Source organism: Monodelphis domestica, chromosome 6 (assembly GCF_027887165.1).
Source record: "Monodelphis domestica isolate mMonDom1 chromosome 6, mMonDom1.pri, whole genome shotgun sequence".
Classification (NCBI taxonomy): Eukaryota; Metazoa; Chordata; class Mammalia; order Didelphimorphia; family Didelphidae; genus Monodelphis; species Monodelphis domestica.
This window is the reverse complement of record NC_077232.1, coordinates 255,409,732-255,434,526: the sequence shown is the minus strand read 5'-3', so window position 1 is coordinate 255,434,526 and position 24,795 is coordinate 255,409,732. Positions and strand designations below refer to the sequence as shown.

Here is a 24,795-nt window from a genome sequence, read left to right as displayed (position 1 = left end):
TCTATCAAACATTCAAAGAACAACTAATCACAATACAATACAAATTATTTGACATAATAAGCAAAGAAGAATTTCTACAAATTCCTTTTATAACACAAATATGGTACTGATATCAAAGGCAGGCAGGTCAAAAACAGAGAAAGAAAACTATACACGAATCTCCCCAATGAACATAGATGTAAAAATCTCAAAAAGAATACTTGCAAAAAGTCTCCAGCAAGTGATCATAAGGGTTATTCATTATGATCAGGTGGAATTTATACCAGGAATACAAAGATGGTTCAATATTAGGAAAACCATCCACATAATTGACCATATCAACAAGTATACCAAAAAAAAAAAAAAACCCAAACGTGATTATCTCAGTAGATGCAGAAAAAGCCTTTGACATAATTCAACACTCATTCCTATTGAAAACTCTAGAAAGTATAGGAATAGAAGGGCCTTTCCTAAAAATAATAAAAAGTATATGTCTAAAACCATCAGCAAGTATCATCTGCAATGGGGACAAATTAGAAGCATTCCAATAAGATCCAGAGTGAAACAAGGATGCCCGTTATCACCTGTTATTTAACATCATACTAGAAACACTAGCAGTAGCAATCAGAGACGAAAAAGAAATTGAAGGTATTAAAATTGGCAACGAGGAGACCAAGCTATCATTCTTTGTGGATGATATGATAATCTACTTAGAGAATCCATCAAAAAGCTCTAGTGGAAATGATCAACAACTTTAGCAAAGTTGCAGGATACAAAATAAACCCACATAAGTCATCAGCATTTCTATAAATTTCCAACACATCTCAGCAGCAAGAATTAGAAAGAGAAATTCCATTTAAAATCACCCTGGACAATATAATATAATTGGAAATCTATCTACCAAGACAAACACATGAACTTATATGAACACAACTACAAAATACTCTCCACACGATTAAAACTAGATCTAAACAATTGGAAAAATAGTGATTGCTCATGGGTAGGATGAACTAACATCATAGAAATGAAAATCCTACCCAAATTAATTTACTTATTTAGTACCATACCCATTGAACTACCAAAAAACGTTTTACTGAATTAGACAAAACCATAACAAAGTTAATTTGGAAGAAAAAAATATAAAGAATATCAAGGAAATAAATGCGAAGGAAGGTGGCCTAGCAGTACCAGATCTTAAACTGTACTACAAAGCAGTTATCATCAAAACAATATGATACTGGCTAAGAGACAGGGGGAAGGATCAGTAGAATGGACTTGGGGTAAGTGACTTCAGCAAGACAGTCTATGATAAACCCAAATATCCCAGAATTTGGGACAAAACCCTATTATTTGACCAAAACTCCTGGGGAAACTGTAAAACAATGCAGGAGACATTAGGTCTAGATCAACATCTCACACCCTACACCAAGATAAACTCACAATGGGTGAATGACTTGAATATAAAGAAGGAAACTAGAAGTAAATTAGGTGAACACAGAATAGTGTACTTGTCATATTTTTGGGAAAGGAAAGATTTTAAGACCAAGCAAGAGTTAGAAAAAATTACAAAATGTAAAATAAATAATTTTTATTACATTAAATTAAAAATATTTTGTATAAACAAAACCAATGCAACCAAAATTAGAATGAAAGCAATCTTACCAAAAACTCTGACAAAAGTCTAATTACTCAAATTTATATGGAGCTAAATCAGTTGTACAAAAAATCAAGCCATTCTCCAATTGATAAATGGACAAGGGGCATGTATAGACAAATTTTAGGTAACTTTGCTAAAGTTGTTGATTATTTTGACTAGCTTTTTGGTTGATTCTCTAGGATTCTTTAAGTAGACCATCATATCATTCGCAAAGAGTGATAGCTTGGTCTCCTCATTGCCTATTTTAATACCTTCAATTTCTTTTTCTTCCCTAATTGCTACTGCTAGTGTTTCTAGAACAATGTTAAATAATAGAGGTGATAATGGGCATCCTTGTTTCACTCCTGATCTTATTGGGAATGCATCTAGTTTATCCCCATTGCAGATGATGTTAGCTGATGGTTTTAGATAGATACTGTTTATTATTTTTAGGAAAGCTCCTTCTATTCCAATACTTTCTAGTGTTTTCAATAGGAATGGGTGTTGTAGTTTGTTGAATGCTTTTTCTACGTCTATTGATATAATCATATGATTTTTGTTTGGTTTGCTTGTTGATATGGTCAATTATGTGGATGGTTTTCGTAATATTGAACCATCCTTGCATTCCTGGTATAAATCCTACCTGATCATAGTGAATAATCCCTCATGATAACTTGCTGGAGTCTTTTCGCTAGTATCCTATTTAAGATTTTTGCATCTATATTCATTAAGGAGATTGGTCTGTAGTTTTCTTTCTCCATTTTTGACCTGCCTGGCTTTGGAATCAGTACCATATTTGTGTCATGAAAGGAATTTGGTAGAACTCACTCTTTGCTTATTATGTCAAATAGTTTGTATAGTATTGGGATTAGCTATTCTTTGAATGTTTGATAGAATTCACTTGTGAATCCATCAGGCCCTAGGGATTTTTTTCTTAGGGAGTTCTTTGTTGGCTTGTTCAATTTCTTTTTCTGAAATGGAGTGGTTTAGGTACTTTATTTCTTCCTCTGTTAGTCTAGTCAATTTATATTTTTGTAAATATTCATCCATATCACCTAGATTGGCATAATTGCCATATAATTGGGCATAATACTTTTTAACGATTGCCTTAATTTCCTCTTCATTGGAGGTGAGGTCTCCCTTTTCATCTATGATACTGTTAATTTGGTTTTCTTCTTTTCTTTTTTTTTAGATTGACCAGTACTTTGTCTGTTTTGTTTGTTTTTTTCAAAATACCAGCTTCTAGTCTTATTTATTAGTTCAATAGTTCTTTCACTTTTGATTTTATTAATTTCTCCCTTAATTTTTAGGATCTCTAATTATTTTTCTTTTGGAGATTTTTAATTTGTCCGCTTTCAAGTTTTTTGATTTGCATATCCAATTCACTGACCTCTGCCCTCCCTAATTTGTTAATATATGAACTCAAGGATATAAATTTTCCCCTGAGAACTGCTTTGGCTGCATCCCATAGATTTTGAAGGGATGTCTCATCATTGTCATTTTCTTCAATGAAATTATTAATTGTTTCTATGATTTGTTCTTTAACCAAATTTGGAGATTCTTATTATTTAATTTCCCATTTATTTTTGATTTGGCTCTCCATGTACCCTTACTGATCATTATTTTATTGCATTATGATCTGAAAAGATTTCTTTTATAATTTCTTCTATTCTGCATTTGTTTGCCATGTTTTTATGACCTAGTACATGGTCGATCTTTGTGAATGTACCATGTGCTGCTGAAAAGACAGTGTATTCCTTTTTGTCCCTGTTTATTTTTCTCCATATATCTATTAACTCTAATTTTTCCAAGATTTTATTTGCCTCTTTTACCTCTTTCTTATTTATTTTTTTTATTTTATTTATCTAAATTTGATAGTGGTAGGTTCAGGTCTCCCACTAGTATAGTTTTATTATCTATTTCCTCCTTCAGTTCTACTAGTTTCTCCATTAGAAATTTGGGTGCTATATCATTTGGTGCATACATGTTGATTAGTGATATTTCCTCATTATCTATACTCCCTTTTATCAGGATGTATTTACCTTCCCTGTCCCTTTTAATCAGGTCTATTTTTACTTTGGCTTTGTCAGATATCATAATTGCAACTCCTACCTTCTTTCTATCAATTGAGGCCCAATAGGTCTTGCTCCACCCTTTAATTCTGACTTTGTGAGTATCTATTCGCCTCATATGTGTTTCCTGTAGACAATATATGGTATGATTCTGGATTCTAATCCACTCTCCTATTCCTCTATGTTTTATGGGTGACTTCATCCCATTCACATTCAATGTTTTGATTGTCACTCGTGAATTCCCTAGCATTTTGATATCCTCTCCTAGTTCTGTCCTTTCTTCTTTTGCTATATCCTTTTAAACCAGTGGTTTACTTTTAATCAATCCCCCTAATCCCCTCCCTTGATATGCTTCCCTTTCTGGTCCCTCCTTTTTGTTCCCGTCTTGGTTTTTTTTTTTAGGATCTTTTAAGTTCCCTCTCCCGTCTCCTTCCCTCCCTTTTTGTACTCCTTCCCCCCAAACCCCCCTTAGTTTTACCTTCTCCCTTACCCTGTTGGATAAGATATAATTCAAGATCCCAATGGATCTAGATGCTCTTCCCTCTCAGAGTTGATTTCAGTGAGATTATGGTTTAAGTATTGCCTATTAGTACTCTCTTCCTCTCATTCTTATACTAGTGTTCTTCCCCTCCCCTTCTGATTTGTATCTTTGGGTGAAAAAGATTATTCTATTTATTTTATTTCTATTTCTTCAAGTATCTCTTGGGACCAGCATCGATTCCCCCTCTTACCCTTGTTCTTTTTTTTATATCATCTTTTAGCCCTTAATGCCTCAATCTTCCCCTATGAGTGATTCTTCTAATTACTATAATAATGAATACAATTTTGAGAGTTAAATAAAAATTTTCCCATATATTGATATAAATAATTTGATCTAATTGTAGCCCTTATAGAAGAGAGTTTGAGTAAGAAAAAAGAAAACGTTTTACTCCTTTTCCTTTTCTTTCATATTTACCTTTTTATGTTTCTCTTGATCTTTGAGTTTGGATATCAAAGTTTCCACTGAGTTCTGGTGTTTTCTTTACAAATACTTGGAAATCTTCTATTTTGTTGAATGCCTATACTTTCCCCTGGAACTATATAGTTAGTTTCGATGGATAGGTGATTCTTGGTTAAAGACCCAGTTCTCTTGCCTTTCTGAATATCATGTTCCAGGCCTTGAGGCCCTTTAGTGTGGAAGCTGCCAGGTCTTGTGTGATCCTGGTTGGTTCTCCTTGGTATCTGAATTGTCTCTTTTTGGCTTCTTGTAGAATTTTCTCCTTAGCTTGAAAGCTTTGGAATTTGGCAATTGCATTCCTGGGGGTTGTCTTCTGAGGATTTAGTGTAGAGGGTGTTCTGTGAACTCTTTCTATGTCTATTTTGACCCCTTCTTCAAGAACATCAGGGCGGTTTTCTTGGATGATTTCTTGTAGTATGATGTCAAGATTTCTGTTTATTTCTGGATTTTCAGGTAGACCAATGATTCTCAAAATGTCTCTCCTACCTGTGTTTTCCTAATCTGTCACCTTGTCAGTGAGATATTTTATATTTTCTTCTAATTTGTCCATCTTTTGACTTTGCTTCATTAATTCTTGCTGTTTTGAAAGATCATTATCTTCCAGTTGCCTAATTCTGGTATTTAAAGACTGGTTTTCCTTTTCAGTTTGGTCTACCCTGCTTTTTGTGGCTTCCAGCTGTTTCTCCAATTGCAGTTCTTTTCCCTCAGACTGTTGTTCTCTCTTTGAATTATTTCTCATTTTTCTTGCCAGAAGGCTTCCATCTTTTGGATAAGTTCCAATTTCAATTCTTCCCAAGCTTGTGGACAATTTCAATTTTTTTTTGGAAGGCTTTTATTTTGTTTGAATCTCTTCCTCTTTTTCTTCTGTAGCCTGGGTTTTTCCTCCTTTAATATTTTCAAGAGTCAATGTCTTCTTCCTGTTTTTCTTGGAGGGTCTTTGTTCATCCTGGGCATAATTAGCCATCCCTATGGTTTTTCCTTCCCTTTTCAGTCAGAAATCTGAGTGAGATTGGCAGGTTCTCTGTTTATGGAGTTAAGGAGCAAGGCTTTTGCCTGAGGCAAGCTCTTGAATCTCTGCAGCCTCCTCTGTTCGCTAGAGTGCCCATGGTCTGCACTCCCCATTGAGCAGAGGTTTCCGGTGTAACTTCTCTCAGGGGTAGATCCCCTGTAGTCCTAGTCAGCTCCCAGGGACCTAGTGGTGCCCCTTGCTCACTCTAGAGGTGTCCCTCACTTACTTCACTCACTGTTTCTGTTGCACGCTGGCTCTGACTCTGGCTCCATAGGTGGGGTGGGGGAGAGTAGATCAGAGGGTAGATTGGTTTGAGTGAGAGCTTTTTCTCCCTCTTATAGTGTGAAAATGCACAAACCCCACGTACCTTCAATGTTGCTCCCTACTGTGTGAATCTTAAAAATTGCTCAGACTGTACCTCAGAAGACTTGGTTAAGTTTCCCCATTTTAAACAATGGAGGTACTTGGTTAGGAATGTATTGAGAATTTTAAAATTACTCCACCCTGCTCAGACAGTGCCTATGGGGAAGATAAAATTGTAAACTACTGATGGAACAATTGAAAAGTCCCTAACTCATAGTAAATCTAGAACCTTAAGTTAGGTCTACTTTTAGATCTAATACAAAAGGGTGCTAAGTACCTATAAAGGTTAAATTAATCACTAAAAGGTTAAGCAACTTACAAAGAGTAAACTTAGCAAAGAGATGTTAAATACTCAGAAGATATAATCTAATCAGAGAAGGTAATAACAAAAGAAGATGTGAACTATGAATGTACAGTCCTGGGGAACACGTCTACTGTGATTGCTAGATGTGAAAATTTAGGGGAGGTGACATAAGAGAAATTTTTCTTTAAAAGGAGCTCTCTGAACTGAGTTCAGGGAGTTCTCTGTGGAGGTTGGAGTTTGGAGTTAGTTGGAGGAGCTGCCTTTCTGAACTTAGTTGGAGTTTGGAGTTAATTGGAGGAGCTGGGTCTCTGAACTCAGTTCAGGAGTTGAGGATTTCAGTGAAGGACTGGAGTTTTGCTTTAGGACGATCTTGTGGTGAGTCATAAAAGACTGACTTGTCTCTCTTAAGGCTCAGGCCTAGGCCATTTGTCTGTCCTAGGCCCTTCCTACTATTTTACTATTTTCTTTCTTCTCTCTCTCTCTCTCTCTCTCTCTCTCTCTCTCTCTCTCTCTCTCTCTCTCTCTCTCTCTCTCTCTCCCTCCCTCCCTCCCCTTAATTCCTTCATTTGTATTAATTAAAATCTTCATAAAACCCAGCTATTTTCATATTTGGGAATTTTCCCATGGCACCCATTTATTTTTGATTTAAATCAAGACACTAAAAATTATCTTTACAGTTTTGGCAATTCACAGTCTTGAAACCCACATTTTCGAGGTTACAGCAGTTGAGTCCCTCTGTTCTTCTGTATATGGTTTTTACGTCCTTTTGATATAGTCTATTTTGTTAGGTGCTGGGAAGAAGAAGTGTCTCGTGTCTAGACTGCCGCCACACTTAACTGGACGTCCTGTATCTTGTACTATTTGTACTCCCTTTTATTAATATAGCTAATCCTGAGTTGAATATATATGATATGGTCCTCGGTTCAAATCTAGCCTGAGATACTTCCTAGCTATGTGACCCTGGGCAAGACACTTAACCCCCATTACTTAGCCTCTAATGCTCTTCTTCCATTAGAATTAATTCACAGCATTGTGTGTTTTGGTAATAAGATAATAAGAGTTATTAAGAAATAAGAGTTTAAAAAAAGAATATGGAGGCAACTGTGGCTCAGTGGATTGAGAGCCAGTCCCAGAGATGGGAGGTCCTGAGTTCAAATCAAGCCTCAGACTCTTCCTAGCTGTGTGACCCTGGGCAAGTCCCTTAACCCCCATTGCCTAGCCCTTACCTCTTTTCTGCCTTAGAACCAATAGACTGCATTGAATCTAAGATGAAATGTAACGGTTTAAAAAAAAAAAGAAAATATGGGATATTCAATATTTTGGCATGTTGATGTAAAAAGGACATCTTTCATTTCTAGAAAAAAGGCATTGAGGCAAAGTTTTCTCCCCATCCCTGCCCCAACTGGACTCTTGATTGGAGCAATCTGCCAGCAGCAGTATGTCCTGAGGAGGGTGAGTATATTCCTTTCTTTTACTTAATTTTCTTTTTTTTTAATGTATACATAGGTGTACTTTAATATTTATAAGCTCAATAATACTATCAAACTTCTCTTATAGAAATGTAATGTTTTAGTTCTCTGTAACAGTTGCCTTCTGCCATTTATTTCAAAACTTTTAGTGTCTTTGTATTAGTGAAGAGAAGTACTTGTTGGGAATATTTGGGAGATCTACCCCATTCTTAATGACTTAGTCCTTCTCTTTTATAATAGCATGATCAAAAATCTAGATCCAAATGTTCATTTTTGAGGTCATCTAGTCTAATCTTTTATTTTTATAGATGAGGACCTTTGTCTCCACAAATTTCTGAACTATTTTCAATATTCTCATTTATAGCAATGAAAAATTAAAATTCACTTTAAGAAAATTCAAATGATAGTCATCTTTTTCATTGCTTTTTAGGTTTATTAAATTTGAGACCCCAAAATAATGATTCTGAGAGATGATTTCAAATATTGTTCCTTTTAATCATTTTGATTAAGTTTAAGTTATCTTCAACAGAAATCCTGCTATCGATGGGTTTAAAATAGAATGCAATGTTAGATTCACTGTTATTTCAGATAGTATCTCCATCAATGGTCATTGACAGAAACATTCTTTAACCTTTAGGTTGATAGACTTTGAGACAGATGAACAATATGATTTTTCTCACCAAGATTTGGGAAATATTAAGTGATGAAAGTTAGAATTAGATTGTTTACATTTAGGTATAAAAAAGTGATTTCTGAAAATATGGCTATTTTGGACCTTAAGAATATATTCAGTATATGTGAGTAATTAATATTATCTCAACATTGATCCAGTAATGGTTTCTATCCTAGAAACATTGAGAAGTCACTCTAAATGAACCTGATATCCTGGGGTTGACATGTATTGTCCTATCTAGCATCTGTCTTATCTAGCTGCCATCTCCCCACTACTCCCTCCCTCTCTTCCTCCTCTACCACCCTCCTTCCTCTACCACCAACGGCCCTGATATTAAACTAGACCTTCTAATATCATCCTGGTGCTAGTAGGCAGTGCACAACCAGTTAACATCTGCCTGGCATCTATAAGGATGATGTTAGAAAATAAGTATTGTTTTATTCGTTTAAAGATAAAAAGTAGAGTGCTGGCTTGAAAAAGAATTAGAGTTTGAAGCAGAGCTGAGAGAGCATGTCAATTTCAAATGCTGAAAGTTATAACCGTTTTTCTGTGTTAGTTACTCTCTTTGGCAGTTGGGAGTTGCTCTCTGGCCCTTGGCAGAGACACACACTTGAGAGACTCTCTCTCACAGCTGGAGGAGGTAACATCTTTGCCTCTCTCTCTCTGTCTGAGGGAAAGACCTGAAGGAGCTTAGTGTGTTCTTTTTCCAACTTGGGAAACACTATTGACTATCTATTTCTGTCTTCATAAATTGCTTTATATCTGAGAGGACCAAAGAAATATCTGGTCTTTGGTTTGTACTCTGAGTGACTCAGAGTCCTAACATGATTCTTGTTGAGACTCAGTCAGATAGCCTTTGTTATTTTATAACTGGAAGGCAGTGTTAAGAATTATAAGGATAGCTGCCCTGTTCTGCGTTCGCAAGGTGGAGGACCTAAAATCGGGAGGTATGGGGCAGGCAGGTAATGGGGAAGTCTTTTGGGAAGCACCTGCTAGTCTGAGGACTCTAGTTGTCTGGGATGGAAGAATAATTCCTTTAGTCTCAACAATCATTGCCAAGCAGGAGGACAGCTTTGGCCGATGACTGTCAGATAGGGAGAAAAAAATGGCAACTGCTCAAAAAGAAGACTTACAACTGCTTCTTGAAATGTATCTTGAAGATAAAAATAACAAGCAAATTGAAGAGATATTGAAACAATTAATAGAAGACCCAAAAAGTGATGTACAGAAGAGCATCGATGAAATGGTACAAACAAATACTGACCTAAAGATTGAAATTAAAAAAGCTGAAATGGAGTTGCAACGACCTTCATCATCTTACCTGGTTAAAAAGAATATTCCTACAAAGGAAATAAAGTTCATATCAGCGGAAAGCCCTAAGGATGACAGTCAGTATTCAGATATCTCCTGTTCATTTCAAGTAACAACACAACTTGAATATGAATTGAAGAAAGGACAAGCTCTTATCACCTTTGAAGATGAAGAAGTTGCCCAGAATGTGATAAAAAGAGGAAAACATCTTGTGACATTTGGCAATGAGGAAATGAAATTGATGGCCAAACCTGTCCCACTAAAAACAGGTTTAAGTCTTCAGGTTCATTCAAAGATTTCTAAGAAAAAGATTGATGTTGCCGGAATACCTAATGAATTACCTGAAGAACAGATGAGAGACAAATTAGCACTGAGCTTCAGTAAATCCCAGAATGGGGGTGGAGAAGTAAAACATGTGGAGTATAATGTAAATACCCAAAGAGCGGTTATTACATTTCTTAAAAATGGAGTTGCTGATAACATTCTCAAGCACAAGAAATATCCTCTTTTTACAAATACCAGCTGCTATCAGGTTGATGTTTCCCCACATATGGAAAAAAATGTCAAGAAGCTACAGGTATTTTCAGGAATTTCTAAGAGGACTGTTCTTCTGACAGGATTTAGAAATATTCAAGATGATGAAGAAAATATAGAAGAGGACATTTTTATTCATTTTCAGAAAGGGTCAAATGGAGGAGGGGATGTAGAAGTTGTCAAATGTGCCCTCAAAAAACCTCAAATAGCATATTTTGAGGCTGATTTAGATCAGGGATGCTTAACCTGGGCACAATGAGCTTATTAAAAATTTTTTTGGATAACTATATTTGGTTTCTTTTTCAATATGAATTTTATGCATTTAAAAACATTATTATATAAAGGGGTGCTTAGGCTATCAGACTATAAAAAAGGCATTTTGTAATCCTCTCACAAAAAAAGTTAAGAATCCTTGCTGGACACAAAATACTATGTACTATAAACACATTGTTTCAAAGTTATTTTCTTATGAATAAACTTTTGCTTTTTAATTTTCGCTTGCCCTTAGAAGCAAAAAAAAAAAAAGAATTATAAGGATAATAGTGGTACTTTTATTTAGAATAGTATAAATTTGGGTTAGTCAGATCAGGGAGGATTAGTGTAGCCTGTGAAACACAGGAGAAGCAGTTCCTTGCAGAACCATGGAGTTTATTTGGGTGGATTTAGAATCCATTAGAATTAGAAATGTTTTTTAGCCTTATGTATTTAAATAAATATTTTATTTTTTATAATAATAGTATCTTTAGCGTCCTTGCGCTGGCCCTGAAGAAAAGTTCACATTTGAGTTTCACTTCATCACTGAAGAAACTTTTGATTACATTGATCAGTTTGAACAGTTTGAACCTGTATTGGCATAGTTTTCCCATCTATTTTTATAACTCGCCATTATTATTTTTACACATCTAAGACACTATTTTTTTGGTATGTTAAATGACATCTCTTAAGGAGATTATTTTTTAAATTTGAAAACTATACTGTTTCCCTCATATAATTGTGATCTATTAAAGTTTAAGTTTCTTGCTTGTGCCATCCTGATTTTTATAACTGTTTTGGAATGGAATTATTTTTTCTTAACCTATAAATAGTGATATTGCTATATTCTGCCATTTTATACTACTAATCTGGCCCCAAACCATATTTATACTATAGAAAAAATGAGCCCAAATTTATAAGAAGATGATTGAGAAGAGGACTCATTATAAGCACATATCCCTTTGCAATGGTACCTGATTCACTTTCTTGTTGGTGTCTTTTTTCCTTGAAGTAAATGATCTCAAAGATATGTTCCTATATTGTATTATGTAGTCACCTTTATACAAATTGTTTGCTTTCTGAGGGTACAAGAAGAAAAATTTCCATCAGAAATCTGCCATAGAAAGAACAGGTTCCATTCTACTTGCAATCATTCAGTTCACTTTTATTAATAGATACTGTGCTAAGCTTTGGGGATATGAAAGGAGACAAAGGATAGTCTGTGCTCTTCAGCTCACAATCTAATGAGGGAAATAGCAAACAAATTATACAAACTACTTATATACAGCTTAAATTGGAAATAATTAATAAAGGAAAAACACTAGAATTCAAAGGGGTTGGAAAGAACTTTCTGTAAAAGATGTGATTTTAGCTGAGTCTTAAGGAAGCCAAGGAAGTAGCTGCTCTTGTGTTCTCTGTTCTGTCAGAATCTTATCTCAGGTACTGTTTGTTCCTTTGATGTACCATCAAATTTTGTTGTCATATGGAGAGGGAATGATGTGAATTATTCCTCCAGGGAGATAGGAATGTAGGAGAACTTAAGAACTGAAGATGGAGAAGAAATGAACTTTAATTTCCTCTCTTAATAGATGATCTTTAAAAGGAATGATATTCATTAAGAAACTATAGAGTGGGGGGCAACTGGGTAGCTCAGTGGATTGAGAGCCAGTCCTAGAGATGGGAGGTCCTAGGTTCAAATCAGCTGTGTGACCCTGGGCAAGTCACTTGACCCCCATTACCTAACCCTTACCACTCTTCTGCCTTGGAACCAATACACAGTATTGATTCCAAGACAGAAGTTAAGGGTTTTATAAAATAAAATAAACTATAGAGTGATAAGATGAAATATTTTCATTGCTTGGGAGATCTTTTTGTTCCTTCCTACAGAGTTCCATGTCTTCCCTCCAGGATAGAGAAAACCAGGAAGTAGCCATTAGAGCAGTCTTCATATATCTGCATATATGCAAGGGAGGATCCCTAGAGGCTTGGGAGGAGTGATCCTACCTAATGGGGAGTGTGAGAACTTGGATTTTTAATATTCTGTTAGTTGTACAGAATTTCATATTCTGATAACTGTACAATAATTGTTTCCCTTCATAAAGGCTTTATATTTTAAGTTTAAGTAAGTCCCAGAATAATATTTTTTAAAGTAAAGCAGTGCAAAGGTTTGAACAGACTGCCAAAGGGATCCATGACATTAAAAAAAAAAGCTAAAAAACTCTGATTTGGATATGAAATATGAGTCTGAGAAAGCATTTTCATAAAGATCCTAATTTTTTCCTCCTTTATTCTGGATTCTTGGAGGAAAGATATGGAAAACCTCCAAATGTGGCAGGGTTCTAAGGGCCCACAAATGAATTATATCCATGAGAGAACTTTTATAAATCAAAGAAAGATGGCAAGAAAACTTGACCATCAATTAACTCCTTCACTATTCTTTAATAAAAAGAAACTATCATCTCAAAGAGGGATTAAATTTGAGATTATATACAGGGACTTCATGCTAGCAATATTCCTTCCCTTGTCATATAGTGACTAAAAATAATGAGGCAGAAAGGACCCTTTGTAAATTTCTTAAGTTGAAGATAACCAATCAATGGCACATTAGGGGTCATTAAAAAAAAAAAAAGATTCATTGAGTATATAAAGTAATTTCTAATGTTAAAGATGTTTTTCTGTCATGAATTTAATTCTTTTTTTGTTGGTTAATTTTATACTGGAGTCTTTGCATTTCTATAAAAACTCAATCATGCCTTTGTATCTACAGAAAAAATAAAAGATCTTTGTTTTTAAAGTGTTTGAAGTTGGATTAAGATAATACAATTCTGAGTAATATGGGTTTCAGAGCCTTGTTCTGTAAATAAAAGTACCATTATTATTAAACAATTTTCCAATGGCCCTAACTTATTTTGGTGTCAAAATTTTAACTTGATTGTGTTAATTATTAATTTTAGTCTCTACTTTAAGAGACCAAATATTGAACATTCTTCCTTGGTTATTGGCTATAGAGTAGTTCTTTTATTTACCAGTGTCCATACAAAATGTTTACATATTTTTAGAGGACCCATTTGTTTTTATAAATATATATTATTTTAAAAAAAAGATAGAATGATGACAGAAACAGTCTTATATTTTCAGTTTTTGAGTATTGTTTTCTAGTTTTTGACCTATGCTATCATCTTCTATAGCTTTTCTAACTCTAGAATAATGGAAGGCTGCTGAATTGATAGGATTGACTTGGGGAAACTATTTAGGAAGTAACATTTGATACTTAAACTGTGAAGATTTACTTGGCATTCAGAGTGCTGTGCCAAAGAAAAACAATCTTTGTTACATTGAGAACCGACCTAAAAGAATGCGTTTTTTTTTTTAAATCTGTTGTTGCAAGTGTTTTATCTTACCCTGAAGTGCACACCTAAGATACCTAGAGCATCAACATCTGAAGAAATGAGTACATTCTGACTTGATGTTACTAAGCTTTGTTCTATTGAATTGCAAAATGCAGGCACAATCTCTGCCTTTCCACTTAGGTTTTCTTAATATAAATTCTTGACTATTTTTTCCTCCCAGTCACCCACTATGTCATGTTGGGTTAGTGTTCTTATATATGGGAAAATAAACAAATTTTAAATTTTCAACCTTAGAGATCATTAAAGAAAAAATTCTTTTATCTCAAAAGCTTTAAAAATTCAAAATTGGTCTTAGAATTACATTATAACAGCAAGGTGAATTTCAAGATAAAATCCACTCCATATTTTGTTTATAATCTTTTTGACATGTGTGTAGGCAGGTGGTATATCAGATATTGGATTCTGTATTCCTCCCTGCTTTTTGTATCTACAGTATTTTATACTTTAGCCCTAATATCCTAAAAATGATCTGAAATCCGATGTAGATATTGGAACTCATCCATGTCTGCCTATCTTATGTGACTTGCCATTTTTTTCCCTTTTTCCTTTTTTTTTAAAATGGGGTCCCTATAGCATACTGGAAGCCTTCCTCTTTTTCTCCTGACATCCTAAGGCGAAGTGGACAATTTTTAAAACTGTGAAGGAAAACTGTCAGGTATCTAGATAATTCAACTAGAATACTCATTCTGGCTTCCATTATGTAGATATTTCAACTAAACTGATCATTCTCTCTCTGAATTATTGTGATAATTTTTCATATAACCTGGCTCTACTCCTGTCCCACCTACCATTTTACAGTGGAGATGCCTCTATTCTGATGGTTTCTTCCTTTTCAGAATATCCACTTAATGGAAGTACCCCTGTCAGCTGTGTTTTCATTTAACCAGGTCCTCCTGATTTTCCAGACAATTCTCTACCTTGCCTAGCTCCTCTCTTTGTGTTGTCTTCACCTAAGAATGTAAACTACATTAGGGCAGGACTGTCTCTTTTTGTTTGTAGTTATATCCCCAGTACTTAAGCCTATTATCTTTCTGTCTATCCATCCATCTATCTACATCCTACAACCTTCAGTTTTTAAATATTTGTTTTCTTTCATTTATGTTTTGTAATAAAAGTTGAAGGACTATTTCTTTTTTAAGGAATTTTGGAACATACTGTGAGAAAAGTCTATGAAGAAGCCTAAGAATTTAAATTATGAGACTGTCACCTCAGAACTTTTCCACGTTTTAAAACATGGTACTTTCAGAAAGAACAGAGAGAAACACAGGGGGAGAGAGAAAGAGACAGAGAGAGATCAAGGGGTTTTCTGTCATTTAAAGAGATTCCTAACCTTCTTTTTTTTTTTTCTAACCCTTACCTTCCATCTTGGAATCAATACTGTGTGGTGGTTCCAAGGCAGAAGAGTGGTAAGGGCTAGGGAATGGGGGCTAAGTGACTTGCCCAGGGTCATACAGCTAGGAAGTGTCTGAGGCCAGATTTGAACCTAGGACCTCCTGTCTCTAGGCCTGGCTCTCAATCCACTGAGCCACCCAGCTGCCCCGGATTCCTCACCTTCTAACAGAAATGTTTTCAAGCCTCTGATTTATACTTTGCTATGAAATAAATTAACTATGATTGACCCCAAACTCCATAGATTGGTAGCTCTTTTCTCTTCCATCATGAATTAAATGCTCATTAAAGTCAAAAGTATTGGTAACATTATCCACATTGCATTAGAGCATGGAGCTAAAAACTGCTTCAACTAGTATCTATAAATTGGCAAAGGAGGTATCCATGTTGCTATCTATTAATAACACATAAGCCAAAAAGAGACGAGGTACTCTCCAGCTTGCTTGAATGGTATTGTTTAGGTTGAATGCCAAAATTCTGGTGCTATGTAGAATATAGAGCAAATTATCTATTAAACTGCTTCTCTTGGACCTCTTCCCACCAAAGTATCCTCAAGGGAGAAAAAAAGCCAAAATCTCCAAAAAAATGTTGAGCTTCTGCCCCACTGAATGTTCTCATAAACTATGGCCTCATTATTGTGATTCATTTTTTTATCATAACTTTGAATGGCCATACATAATTAGTTAAAATTTTTATGGTAGTTTTATTTTCTTATATTTAAAGTGCTTCTGCAAAAGGGTGGGAGGAGGGGCTGGGGAAGAAATTAGCATTTAGATAGCAGCTATTATGTGCCAAGTATTATGTTAAGTACCTAACAAATATCTTATTTGTTATTCACCATAATCCTTTTTTAAGGGATTTTGGTATGTATCATGAGAAAAACTGTGAGGTAAGTGCTATTATTTATCCTCTTTTACAGTTAAGGAAACTGAGGCAAATAGAGGATCATTCTTAATAAAAAGTGTAAGTGGTTTTACACACTTGCTATTTCCATTTAGATTTATCAATTTCCAGAAAAGTAATCATTTCTTTTTCTTACGTCTAAGGAAAAAACAAACAAGAAAAAGAAATGAAACATGTTTCAGTTGCTTGAGTGAATTTGGAGAGTATTTGTGATTCTTTGGAGTCACTGTTATGATTCTGGGTCTAAAAATAACAAAGACTCTCTCTTGGTAACATTGTAGGACCGATTTCCTTAGTCAATAAAGGTGGCTTCAGAATATTCAGTGTTCATATTGCCAGAAATAGTTGTAAAAATGGCCCTTTTGAAGACGGAAAAACTCATGGTATTAATAGTGGGCCCAGGTGACAGGAATGCTGAAAAGGATGAATGGGGATTTGTGTGGGTAATGAAATACTGCTTTGAAATAACCAGCATCAACCCAAGGGTCTTTAATCCCTTTTCAATAATAGCTGGAATGTGTCTTGGGTGGTACCTTTTTCATTTAGCCTAACCTCTCTGGTGAGTGGCCCTGGGATGCCTCTTGAGCTCTGGCCCCTTGCCAGCACTTGTCATTCTGTACCCAGCTTCTTTGGGAGTCACAAGAATTGTATGCCCCTTGCAGAGGAGACTTTCCTTAAGAATTTATTTTGGTAAAAAAAATATTTTTGCATGTAATTGGGAAGAAATAAAATATTATGTTTAAAAAAGATAGAGAAACTGGGGAAAAATAACTTCTTTTAGTGGTACAATTTCCCTCACCTTTTCTAAGGCATTCCACTCCATGTAGACAATAGAGATACTCTTGAACACAATTACTTTTGTTATTATGAGTCAGATTTACGCTTGGTTTATAAATGCTTTATAATCAATTCATTGTGGCTTTAAATTCTTATTTATATAATATATATATATAATATATATAAATTAAAAAAATTGGGGAATCCAATTTTAAATAAATCATAATTTGTTGTTAGTTGTCCCCATAAAAATAGTTAGAAACAAAGAATTTTTCTTAAGGCAAGATATATTAAAGCAAACCATTCAAACTTAAGTATATAGTTCCTTCATCAAACATTATTTTCTGTAGAAAGCAGAAAAGGCTAACATCTTCCATTATTTAGAAATTTGTAAATAATTGGGAGAGGAGCCCCTAAACATCATGTTTCCTTGTAATGAATGCTAAACTGACTCGTAACTCCACCCTTGCCATCTACAATATTGCATAAGGAAGCTCTTCAGCTTAAAGCTACTGGAAACTTCCTTTTTTTTTTTTTAGAAAAGGATTCAGATGTTGCTAAATTGAAAGAACTGTTTTTTAAATACATAAATTTAAAATGCTAGCAACTAAACATAGGGAGTGAAAAACTAATGACCCAGTTATTACATTGCTGCTAATGGAATGATATTCATTAGTTTTCATCTCTGTTTAAATTAGAATTCCCTATGCTGTTCTAGACAATTATGATTTAAATCAGCCCCACTATTGAAAATGAACCAATTCATTGAGTATTTTGAACAAACCCCTCCTGGTACATAAGTTCTCCGCATTATTTTTACTTAATTGCATCTCCCATTGGAGTTCTGTTTGAGATAATGAAATTTCAATTTACAGTACCTGTCAGATTGTTTAAACATGTAGCCATCTGAGATAAGATAGTTAAAGCAAAAGGATCAGGAAGAGGAAGTCATTTTAACAATGAAACAAAAATGTGGAATTATAAACAAATAATACCCTCTATTTAAACTGAGACCACAGACATTATCTAAAAGACTATATAGGCAGGTATTAATAACAAAATGAGATAATGTGTGTAAAGTCATTTGTATATCTTAAGACCCTAAATAGTTGCCAACTAATAGCAATAATAGTCATTTTAATAGACATTCATGTTTCTAGACAGCATATTTATGTGCCTGTAATAGGATATGCAATTCCTGGTTGGTCTTTGTAGCAGTATCTGTGATTACATAGGAAGGTTAAGTAGGACAGAATAAGATAATATTTATAAAGCCCTTTTTACATTTTAGAGGGCATATAAATGTTAGCTGTTATTATTATTGATCACAAAATAAGCATATGTATACATTTATGTGTTTCTGAAATACTTGGAAGGTTATATGCTTGCCTCCTATTACACAGAGCTTCTTTTCATTATATATTCAGATCAATATATATTTAGATCACACTGCACCTAGAATTAGGGTCAGCTGTTAATTCCGAGTCCAAGTATAATCTTTAATCCAAACTATCTTTTATGGCTTTTCCCCAGGATACTTGTAAAGGAGGTGGCAGGAAGAAGCGTTCTTCTGCACATCGTTCCAAACAAGGAACATTAAAATGATTTCTGTTGTTTTGCCTGGTGATAGATAGGAACAAAACATCATTGTTGTCATTTTCTTTTCTTTTTCTTTTTTGTAACATAACCTGGGCACTTGCATTAACTTTGGATGAAATGCTTATGCTCAAATTCTTTTCTTGCCAAAAGCAAAATAATAGGAAAGCAGAGAATACCCCTCTTTTGAAATGGAAAGTTAAAGATAATGATTTAGAAATATGCTTCCTATTTGATTGAACAAATATCTTGTCCCTTTTTTGTTGTTATTTATTCTGATCATTAATTTAAAAAACTAGTTGAAATAATTAATATTTTCAGCAAATTTACAGGATATCAAATCCATATAAAACACCAGTATTTCTACATATTACCAACAAAAGATAGAAAAAAATGCCATCTAAAATAACTACATACAATATAAAATACTTGGGCATCTACTTGCCAAGACAAACCTATGAACTATAAGAACACAATTATAAAACACTTTTCATACAATAAAGACAGATATAAACAAATTAAGAAATAATCATTGCTCATGGGTAATTTGAACCAACATAATAAAAATCACATTTTTCTAAGTTAGTTAATATATTCAGTGCCATAACAATCAAGCTACCAAATAATTATTTTATTGAGCTAGAAAAAATAGCAAAATGCATCTGAAAGAAGAAAATAGCATCAAGAGATTCAGTGAAAAAAAAACATAAAAGAAGGCAACCTAGTAGTGACAGATCTCAAACTACACTACAAAGTGATAATCATGAACACAATCTAGTACTAGCTAAGAAATAGACAAGTGGAACAGTGGAACAGATTAGGTACAAAATAAACAGTAGCAAATGACCATAGTAATCTAGTGTTTGATAATCCCAAAAGTACAAGGTTTGGGGATAAGAGCTCACCATTTGACAAAATTTACTGGGAAAATGGAAAAGCAGTTTGGCAGAAATTGGGTATAGACTAACATCTCACACCATATCCCAAGATAAGGTCAAAATGGATAAATGATTTAGACTTAAAGGATGATATCACAAGTAAATTAGGGGAGCATGGAAAATTTACCAGTCATATTTACAGATAAGAGAAGAGTTTATGACCAAACAACAGATAGAAAGAATTATAGGAAGGGTTATTATGGGATTGTATATATAGAAGTAAAATGGATTCTTAAGATAAGCTATCATATTGTTGGCAAAAGGTAATAGTTTTGATTCTTCATTGCTAATTCTTCACGTTTTTTTTCTTATGGCCATAGCTAGGATATTTGATATAATATTAAATAATAGTGGTAATAATAGGCATCCTAGTTTCATCTCTGATCATATTGGGATGGTTCTGGTTTATTACCATTGCAGATAATGCTTGCTGATGGTTTTAGATAAATACTACTTATTTTAAGGAAAGCTTCATTTATTCCTATTCTTTCTCATTTTTTGAATAGGAATAAGTGTTATATTTTGTCAAAAAAAAATTCTGAATTTATTGAAATAACTATGATTTCTGTTGTTTTTGTTATTGGTATGGTCAAGTATGCTGATAGTATTTCTAATATTGAACCAACCCTATATTCCTGGTATAAACCCTACTTAGTTGTAATATATGATCTTTGTGATCTAATTGTTGCTCTAATATCCTTGCTAGTATTCTACTTAGATTTTTTTGCATCTATAATCTTTTTTTAGGTTTTTATAACAAATTTTCACCTAAGTTTTCCAAAGTTGTATGATTCATGTTGCCTCCTTCTCTTCTTTCTTCCCCAATCCCAGAGTTGACAAGCAATTCAATCTTGGTTATATACATATACATATATATTATCACATAATGCATATTTCCATATTATTCATTTTTGTAAATTAATAATCTTATAAAACCAAAACCCCAAATCTTATATCCAAATAAACATATAATAAATCATATGTTTTCATCTGCATTTCTACTCTAAACAGTTCTTTCTCTAGATGTATCATTCTTTTTTATTAAGTCCCTGAGCAAAGTCTATCACATTTGATAATACCACAATATTTCCGTTACTGTGTATGATGTTCTCCTGGTTCTGCTTATTTCACTCCATATTAGTTTATGTAGGTGTTTTCAATTTTTTCTAAAATCATCTTGTTCATCATTCCTTATAGGACAATAGTATTCCTTCACCATCATATACCACAGTTTATTCAACCATTCCCCAATTAAAGGACATCTCTTTGCCACCACAAAAAGCACAGCTCTAAATATTTTTGTACAAACAGGTTCATTCCCATTTTTTTGTGTCTTTGGGATACAGACCTAGTAGAGGTATTGATTGATCAAAAGGCATGCATTCTTTTAAGTCTTTGGACATAATTCCAAATTGCCCTTCAAAATGGTCGAATCAATTCACCACTCCACCATCAATGCTTTAGTGTCCTTATTTTACCACTTTCCCTCTAACATTTATTGTTTTTCTTTATTATCATATTGGCCAATCTGAAAGGTATGAGGTGGTACTTCAGAGTTGTTTTAATTTGCATTTCTCTAATCAGGAGGAATTTAGAACATTTCTTTCTTATGATTATTGATAGCTTTGATTCCTTTATCTGAAAACTACCTATTCATATCCTTTGACTTTATCAAATGACTTGGATTCTTATAAATTTGAATTGGTTCTTTATATATTTGACAAATGAGACCTTCATCAGAGAAATTTGTTATAAAATTTTTCCCCAGCTTGTTGCTTCCCTTATCATCATGGTTGCATTGATTTTATTTGTACAAAACCTTTTTAATTTAATATAATCAAAATTATTCACTTTACATCCTATAATGTTCCTTATATCTTGTTTGGTCATAAATTCTTTCCTTCTCAAAAGATCTGACAGGTAAAGTATTCTGTATTCCCCTAATTTACTTATAATATTACTCATTATGTTTAAATCATGCACCAATTTTTACCTTATCTTGGTACATGGTGTAAGATATTAATCTAAACCTAATTTTTGTCATACTCTTTTCTAATTTTCCCAGCAGTTTTTGTCAGATAGTGAGTTCTCATTCCAAACACTGGATTGGTGAGGTCATTTATCCCTACTCTATTCCATTGATATACTTTTCTATTTCTTAGCCAGGACCAGATTATTTTGATGATTATAGTTTAATAGTACAGTTTAAGATTTGATAATGCCAGGCCACCATCCTTCACCTTTTTTTTTTCATTAGTTCCCTTGATATTCTTGACCTTTATTTCTTTCAGATGAATTTTTTTTTTGTTCTATAAAATAGTTTTTTGGTACTTTGATAGGTATGACACTGAATTTACATCTATATTCGTTTTTTAAAATATTTTTATTTAATTAATTTAGAATATTTTTCTATGGTTGCATGATCCATGTTCTTTCCCTTCTCCCACTCCTCCCAAGCTGACAAACAATTCCACTGGGTTTTACACATATCATTTATCAAAATCTATTTCCATGTTATCAATATTTGCAATAGAGTGATCATTTAGAGTCTATATCACCAATCATATTCCAATCAAACTATGTGATCAATGATATATTTTTCTTCTGCGTTTTTACTCCCTCAGTTCTTTCTCTTGATGTGGATAGCTTTCTTTCTCATATGTCCCTCAGAATTGTCCTGGATCATTGCAGTGCTGCTAGTAGAGAAGTCGCATTATATTTTATTGTACCACAGTATCAGTCTCTGTTTATAAGGCTCTCCTGGTTCTGCTCCTTTCACTCTGCATCAATTCTTGGAAGTCTTTCCAGTTGACATGAAATTTGCATTTATAGTCTTAAAGGAAATTGCTCTAGTTTTCTTTCTCTACTTTTGCTCCTCCTGGCTTTAGTACCAGCAACATACTTATGCTATAAAAGAAATTTGGTAAGACCCTTTACCTATTTTTTTCACAGTTAAATAGTAGTAGGATTAATTGACCCTTAAAAGTTTGGTAGAATTCCCTTGTGCATCCATTTGGACCAGGGGATTTTTACTTTCAGAGTTGACTAATGACTTGCTCCATTTCTTTTTCTTTGATAGTTATTAAAATATTCTATTTCTTTTTTCTGTTAATCTGGGCAATTTATGTTGTTGTAAATATTCATCCATTTCACTTAAATAGTTAGTTTTACTAGCATATAATTGGGCAAAGAACTCTTAATAGTTGCCTTAACTTCATCTTCACTGGTAGTACATTCACCTTTTCATTTTTAATACTGGTAATGCGATTTTCCTCTTTTTATTTTTAAATCAAATTAATAGTGACAATCTATTTTGGGTTTTTTTCTTAATAAAGAACTCCTAGTTTTATTTATTATTCCAATTTTTTTAACTTTCAATTTTATTTCTCTTTGATTTTCCAGATTTCCATTTTGACATTTAATTGGGGATTTTAAATTTGTTCATTTTTTAATTGCATGCTTAATTTGTTGATCAGCTCTTTCTCGTTTTTATTGTTAGATAAAATTAGATATATAATTTTTCTTCAAAATATTGCTTTGGGTGTGATATGGGCAAGCCAAAAATTAGGGTCTTGTGCTAGGAATTGAGAGCGTAGATTGACTTCATTCTGAGGAAACAAACTTAATTATGAAAGAATAGAGTAATAGTGTAGCTAGTAAAAGAAGCAAATAAGTAAGGGAAAAAGAAAGAGAAGGTAGAACGTAGAGGGAAGTAAGGAGGTAAAATGGGGAAGGGCTTTCAAGAATGCTTTTTATCTTGAATAGTTACTAAAGGAGGGATCGTTCTTTTGACCAGTGGTTACCCTGTGTTTTTTTGTTTAGTTTAGTTTAGTTTTGTTTTGTTGTTTTAAAATTTTTATTTAATTAATCAATTTAGAACATTTTTCCTTGGTTACAAGAATCATATTCTTTCCATCCCATCGCCCCACCCCTTCTCATTACCAACACACAATTCCACTAGTTTTATCTGTGTCCTTGATCAAAACCCATTTCCATGTTGTTGATGTTTGCACTAGGGTGATCATTTAGAGTCTATATCCCCAAGCATATCCCGATCTACCCATGTAATTGAGCAGTTGTTTTTCCTTTGTGTTTCTACTCCCTCAGTTTTTCCTCTGAATGTGGATAGTGTTCCTTCTCATAAATCCCTCCAAGTTGTTCTGGATCACTGCATTGCCACTAATGCAGAAGTCCATTACATTCGATTATACCACTGTGTATCAGTCTCTGAGTATAATGTTTCCCTAGTTCTGCTCCTTTCACTCTGCATCAATTCCTGGAGGTCATTCCAGTTCACATAGAATTCCTTCAGTTCATTATTCCTCTGGGCAAAATAGTATTCCATCAAAAACATATACCACAGTTTGTTCAGCCATTCCCCAATTGGAGGGCATCCCCTCATTTTCCACTTTGTTGCCACCACGAAGAGTGCAGCTATAAATATTCTTGTACATGTCTTTTTCCTTATTATCTCTTTGGGGTATAAACCCAGCAATGGTATGGCTGGATCAAAGGGCAGACAGTCTTTTAGAGCCCTTTGGGCATAGTTCCAAATTTCCCTCCAGAATGGTTGGATCAATTCACAACTCCACCAGCAATGAATTAATGTACCTACTTTGCCACAACCCCTCCAGCATTCATTACTTTCCATAGCTGTCATGTTAGCCAATCTGCTAGGTGTGAGGTGATACCTCAGAATTGTGTTGATTTGCATCTCTAGAAATTTAAAACAATTTTTAATGTGCTTATTAATAGTTTTGATTTCTTTATCTGAAAATTGCCTATTTGTGTCCCTTGCCCATTTACCGTCATGGCTTAATTTTGTTGTACAATTGATTTAGCTCTTTAGACCTTTGTGAGAGTTTTTTGTTCTGAAGATTGTTTCCCAATTTGTTGCTTCCCTTCTAGTTTTGGTTGCATTGGATTTGTTTGTACTAAATCTTTTAATGTAATGTAATCAAAATTATTGATTTTACATTTTGTGATTTTTTCTAACTCTTGCTTGGTTTTAAAATCTTTCCTTTCTCAAAGACCTAACATATATACTATTCTGTGTTCACCTTATTTACTTATAATTTCCTTCTTTATAATCAAGTCATTCATCCATTCTGAATTTATCTTGGTGTAGAGTGTGAGATGTTGATCCAAATCTAATCTCTCCCATACTCTTCCATTTTTGCCTG

The 24,795-nt window shown here is 33.9% G+C and overlaps 1 protein-coding gene across 1 annotated transcript in view; it reads left to right on the top strand.

Annotated features, from left to right (window-relative positions):
• The window catches only part of GSTCD (glutathione S-transferase C-terminal domain containing), a 208,228-nt gene that overhangs the window by 47,325 nt on the left and 136,108 nt on the right, over window positions 1-24,795 (top strand). Inside the window, exon 5 of the mRNA XM_001367182.4 lies at window positions 7,719-7,812. Coding sequence (XP_001367219.1) covers window positions 7,719-7,812 — 94 coding nt within the window. The remainder of the gene's footprint in view (window positions 1-7,718; window positions 7,813-24,795) is intronic.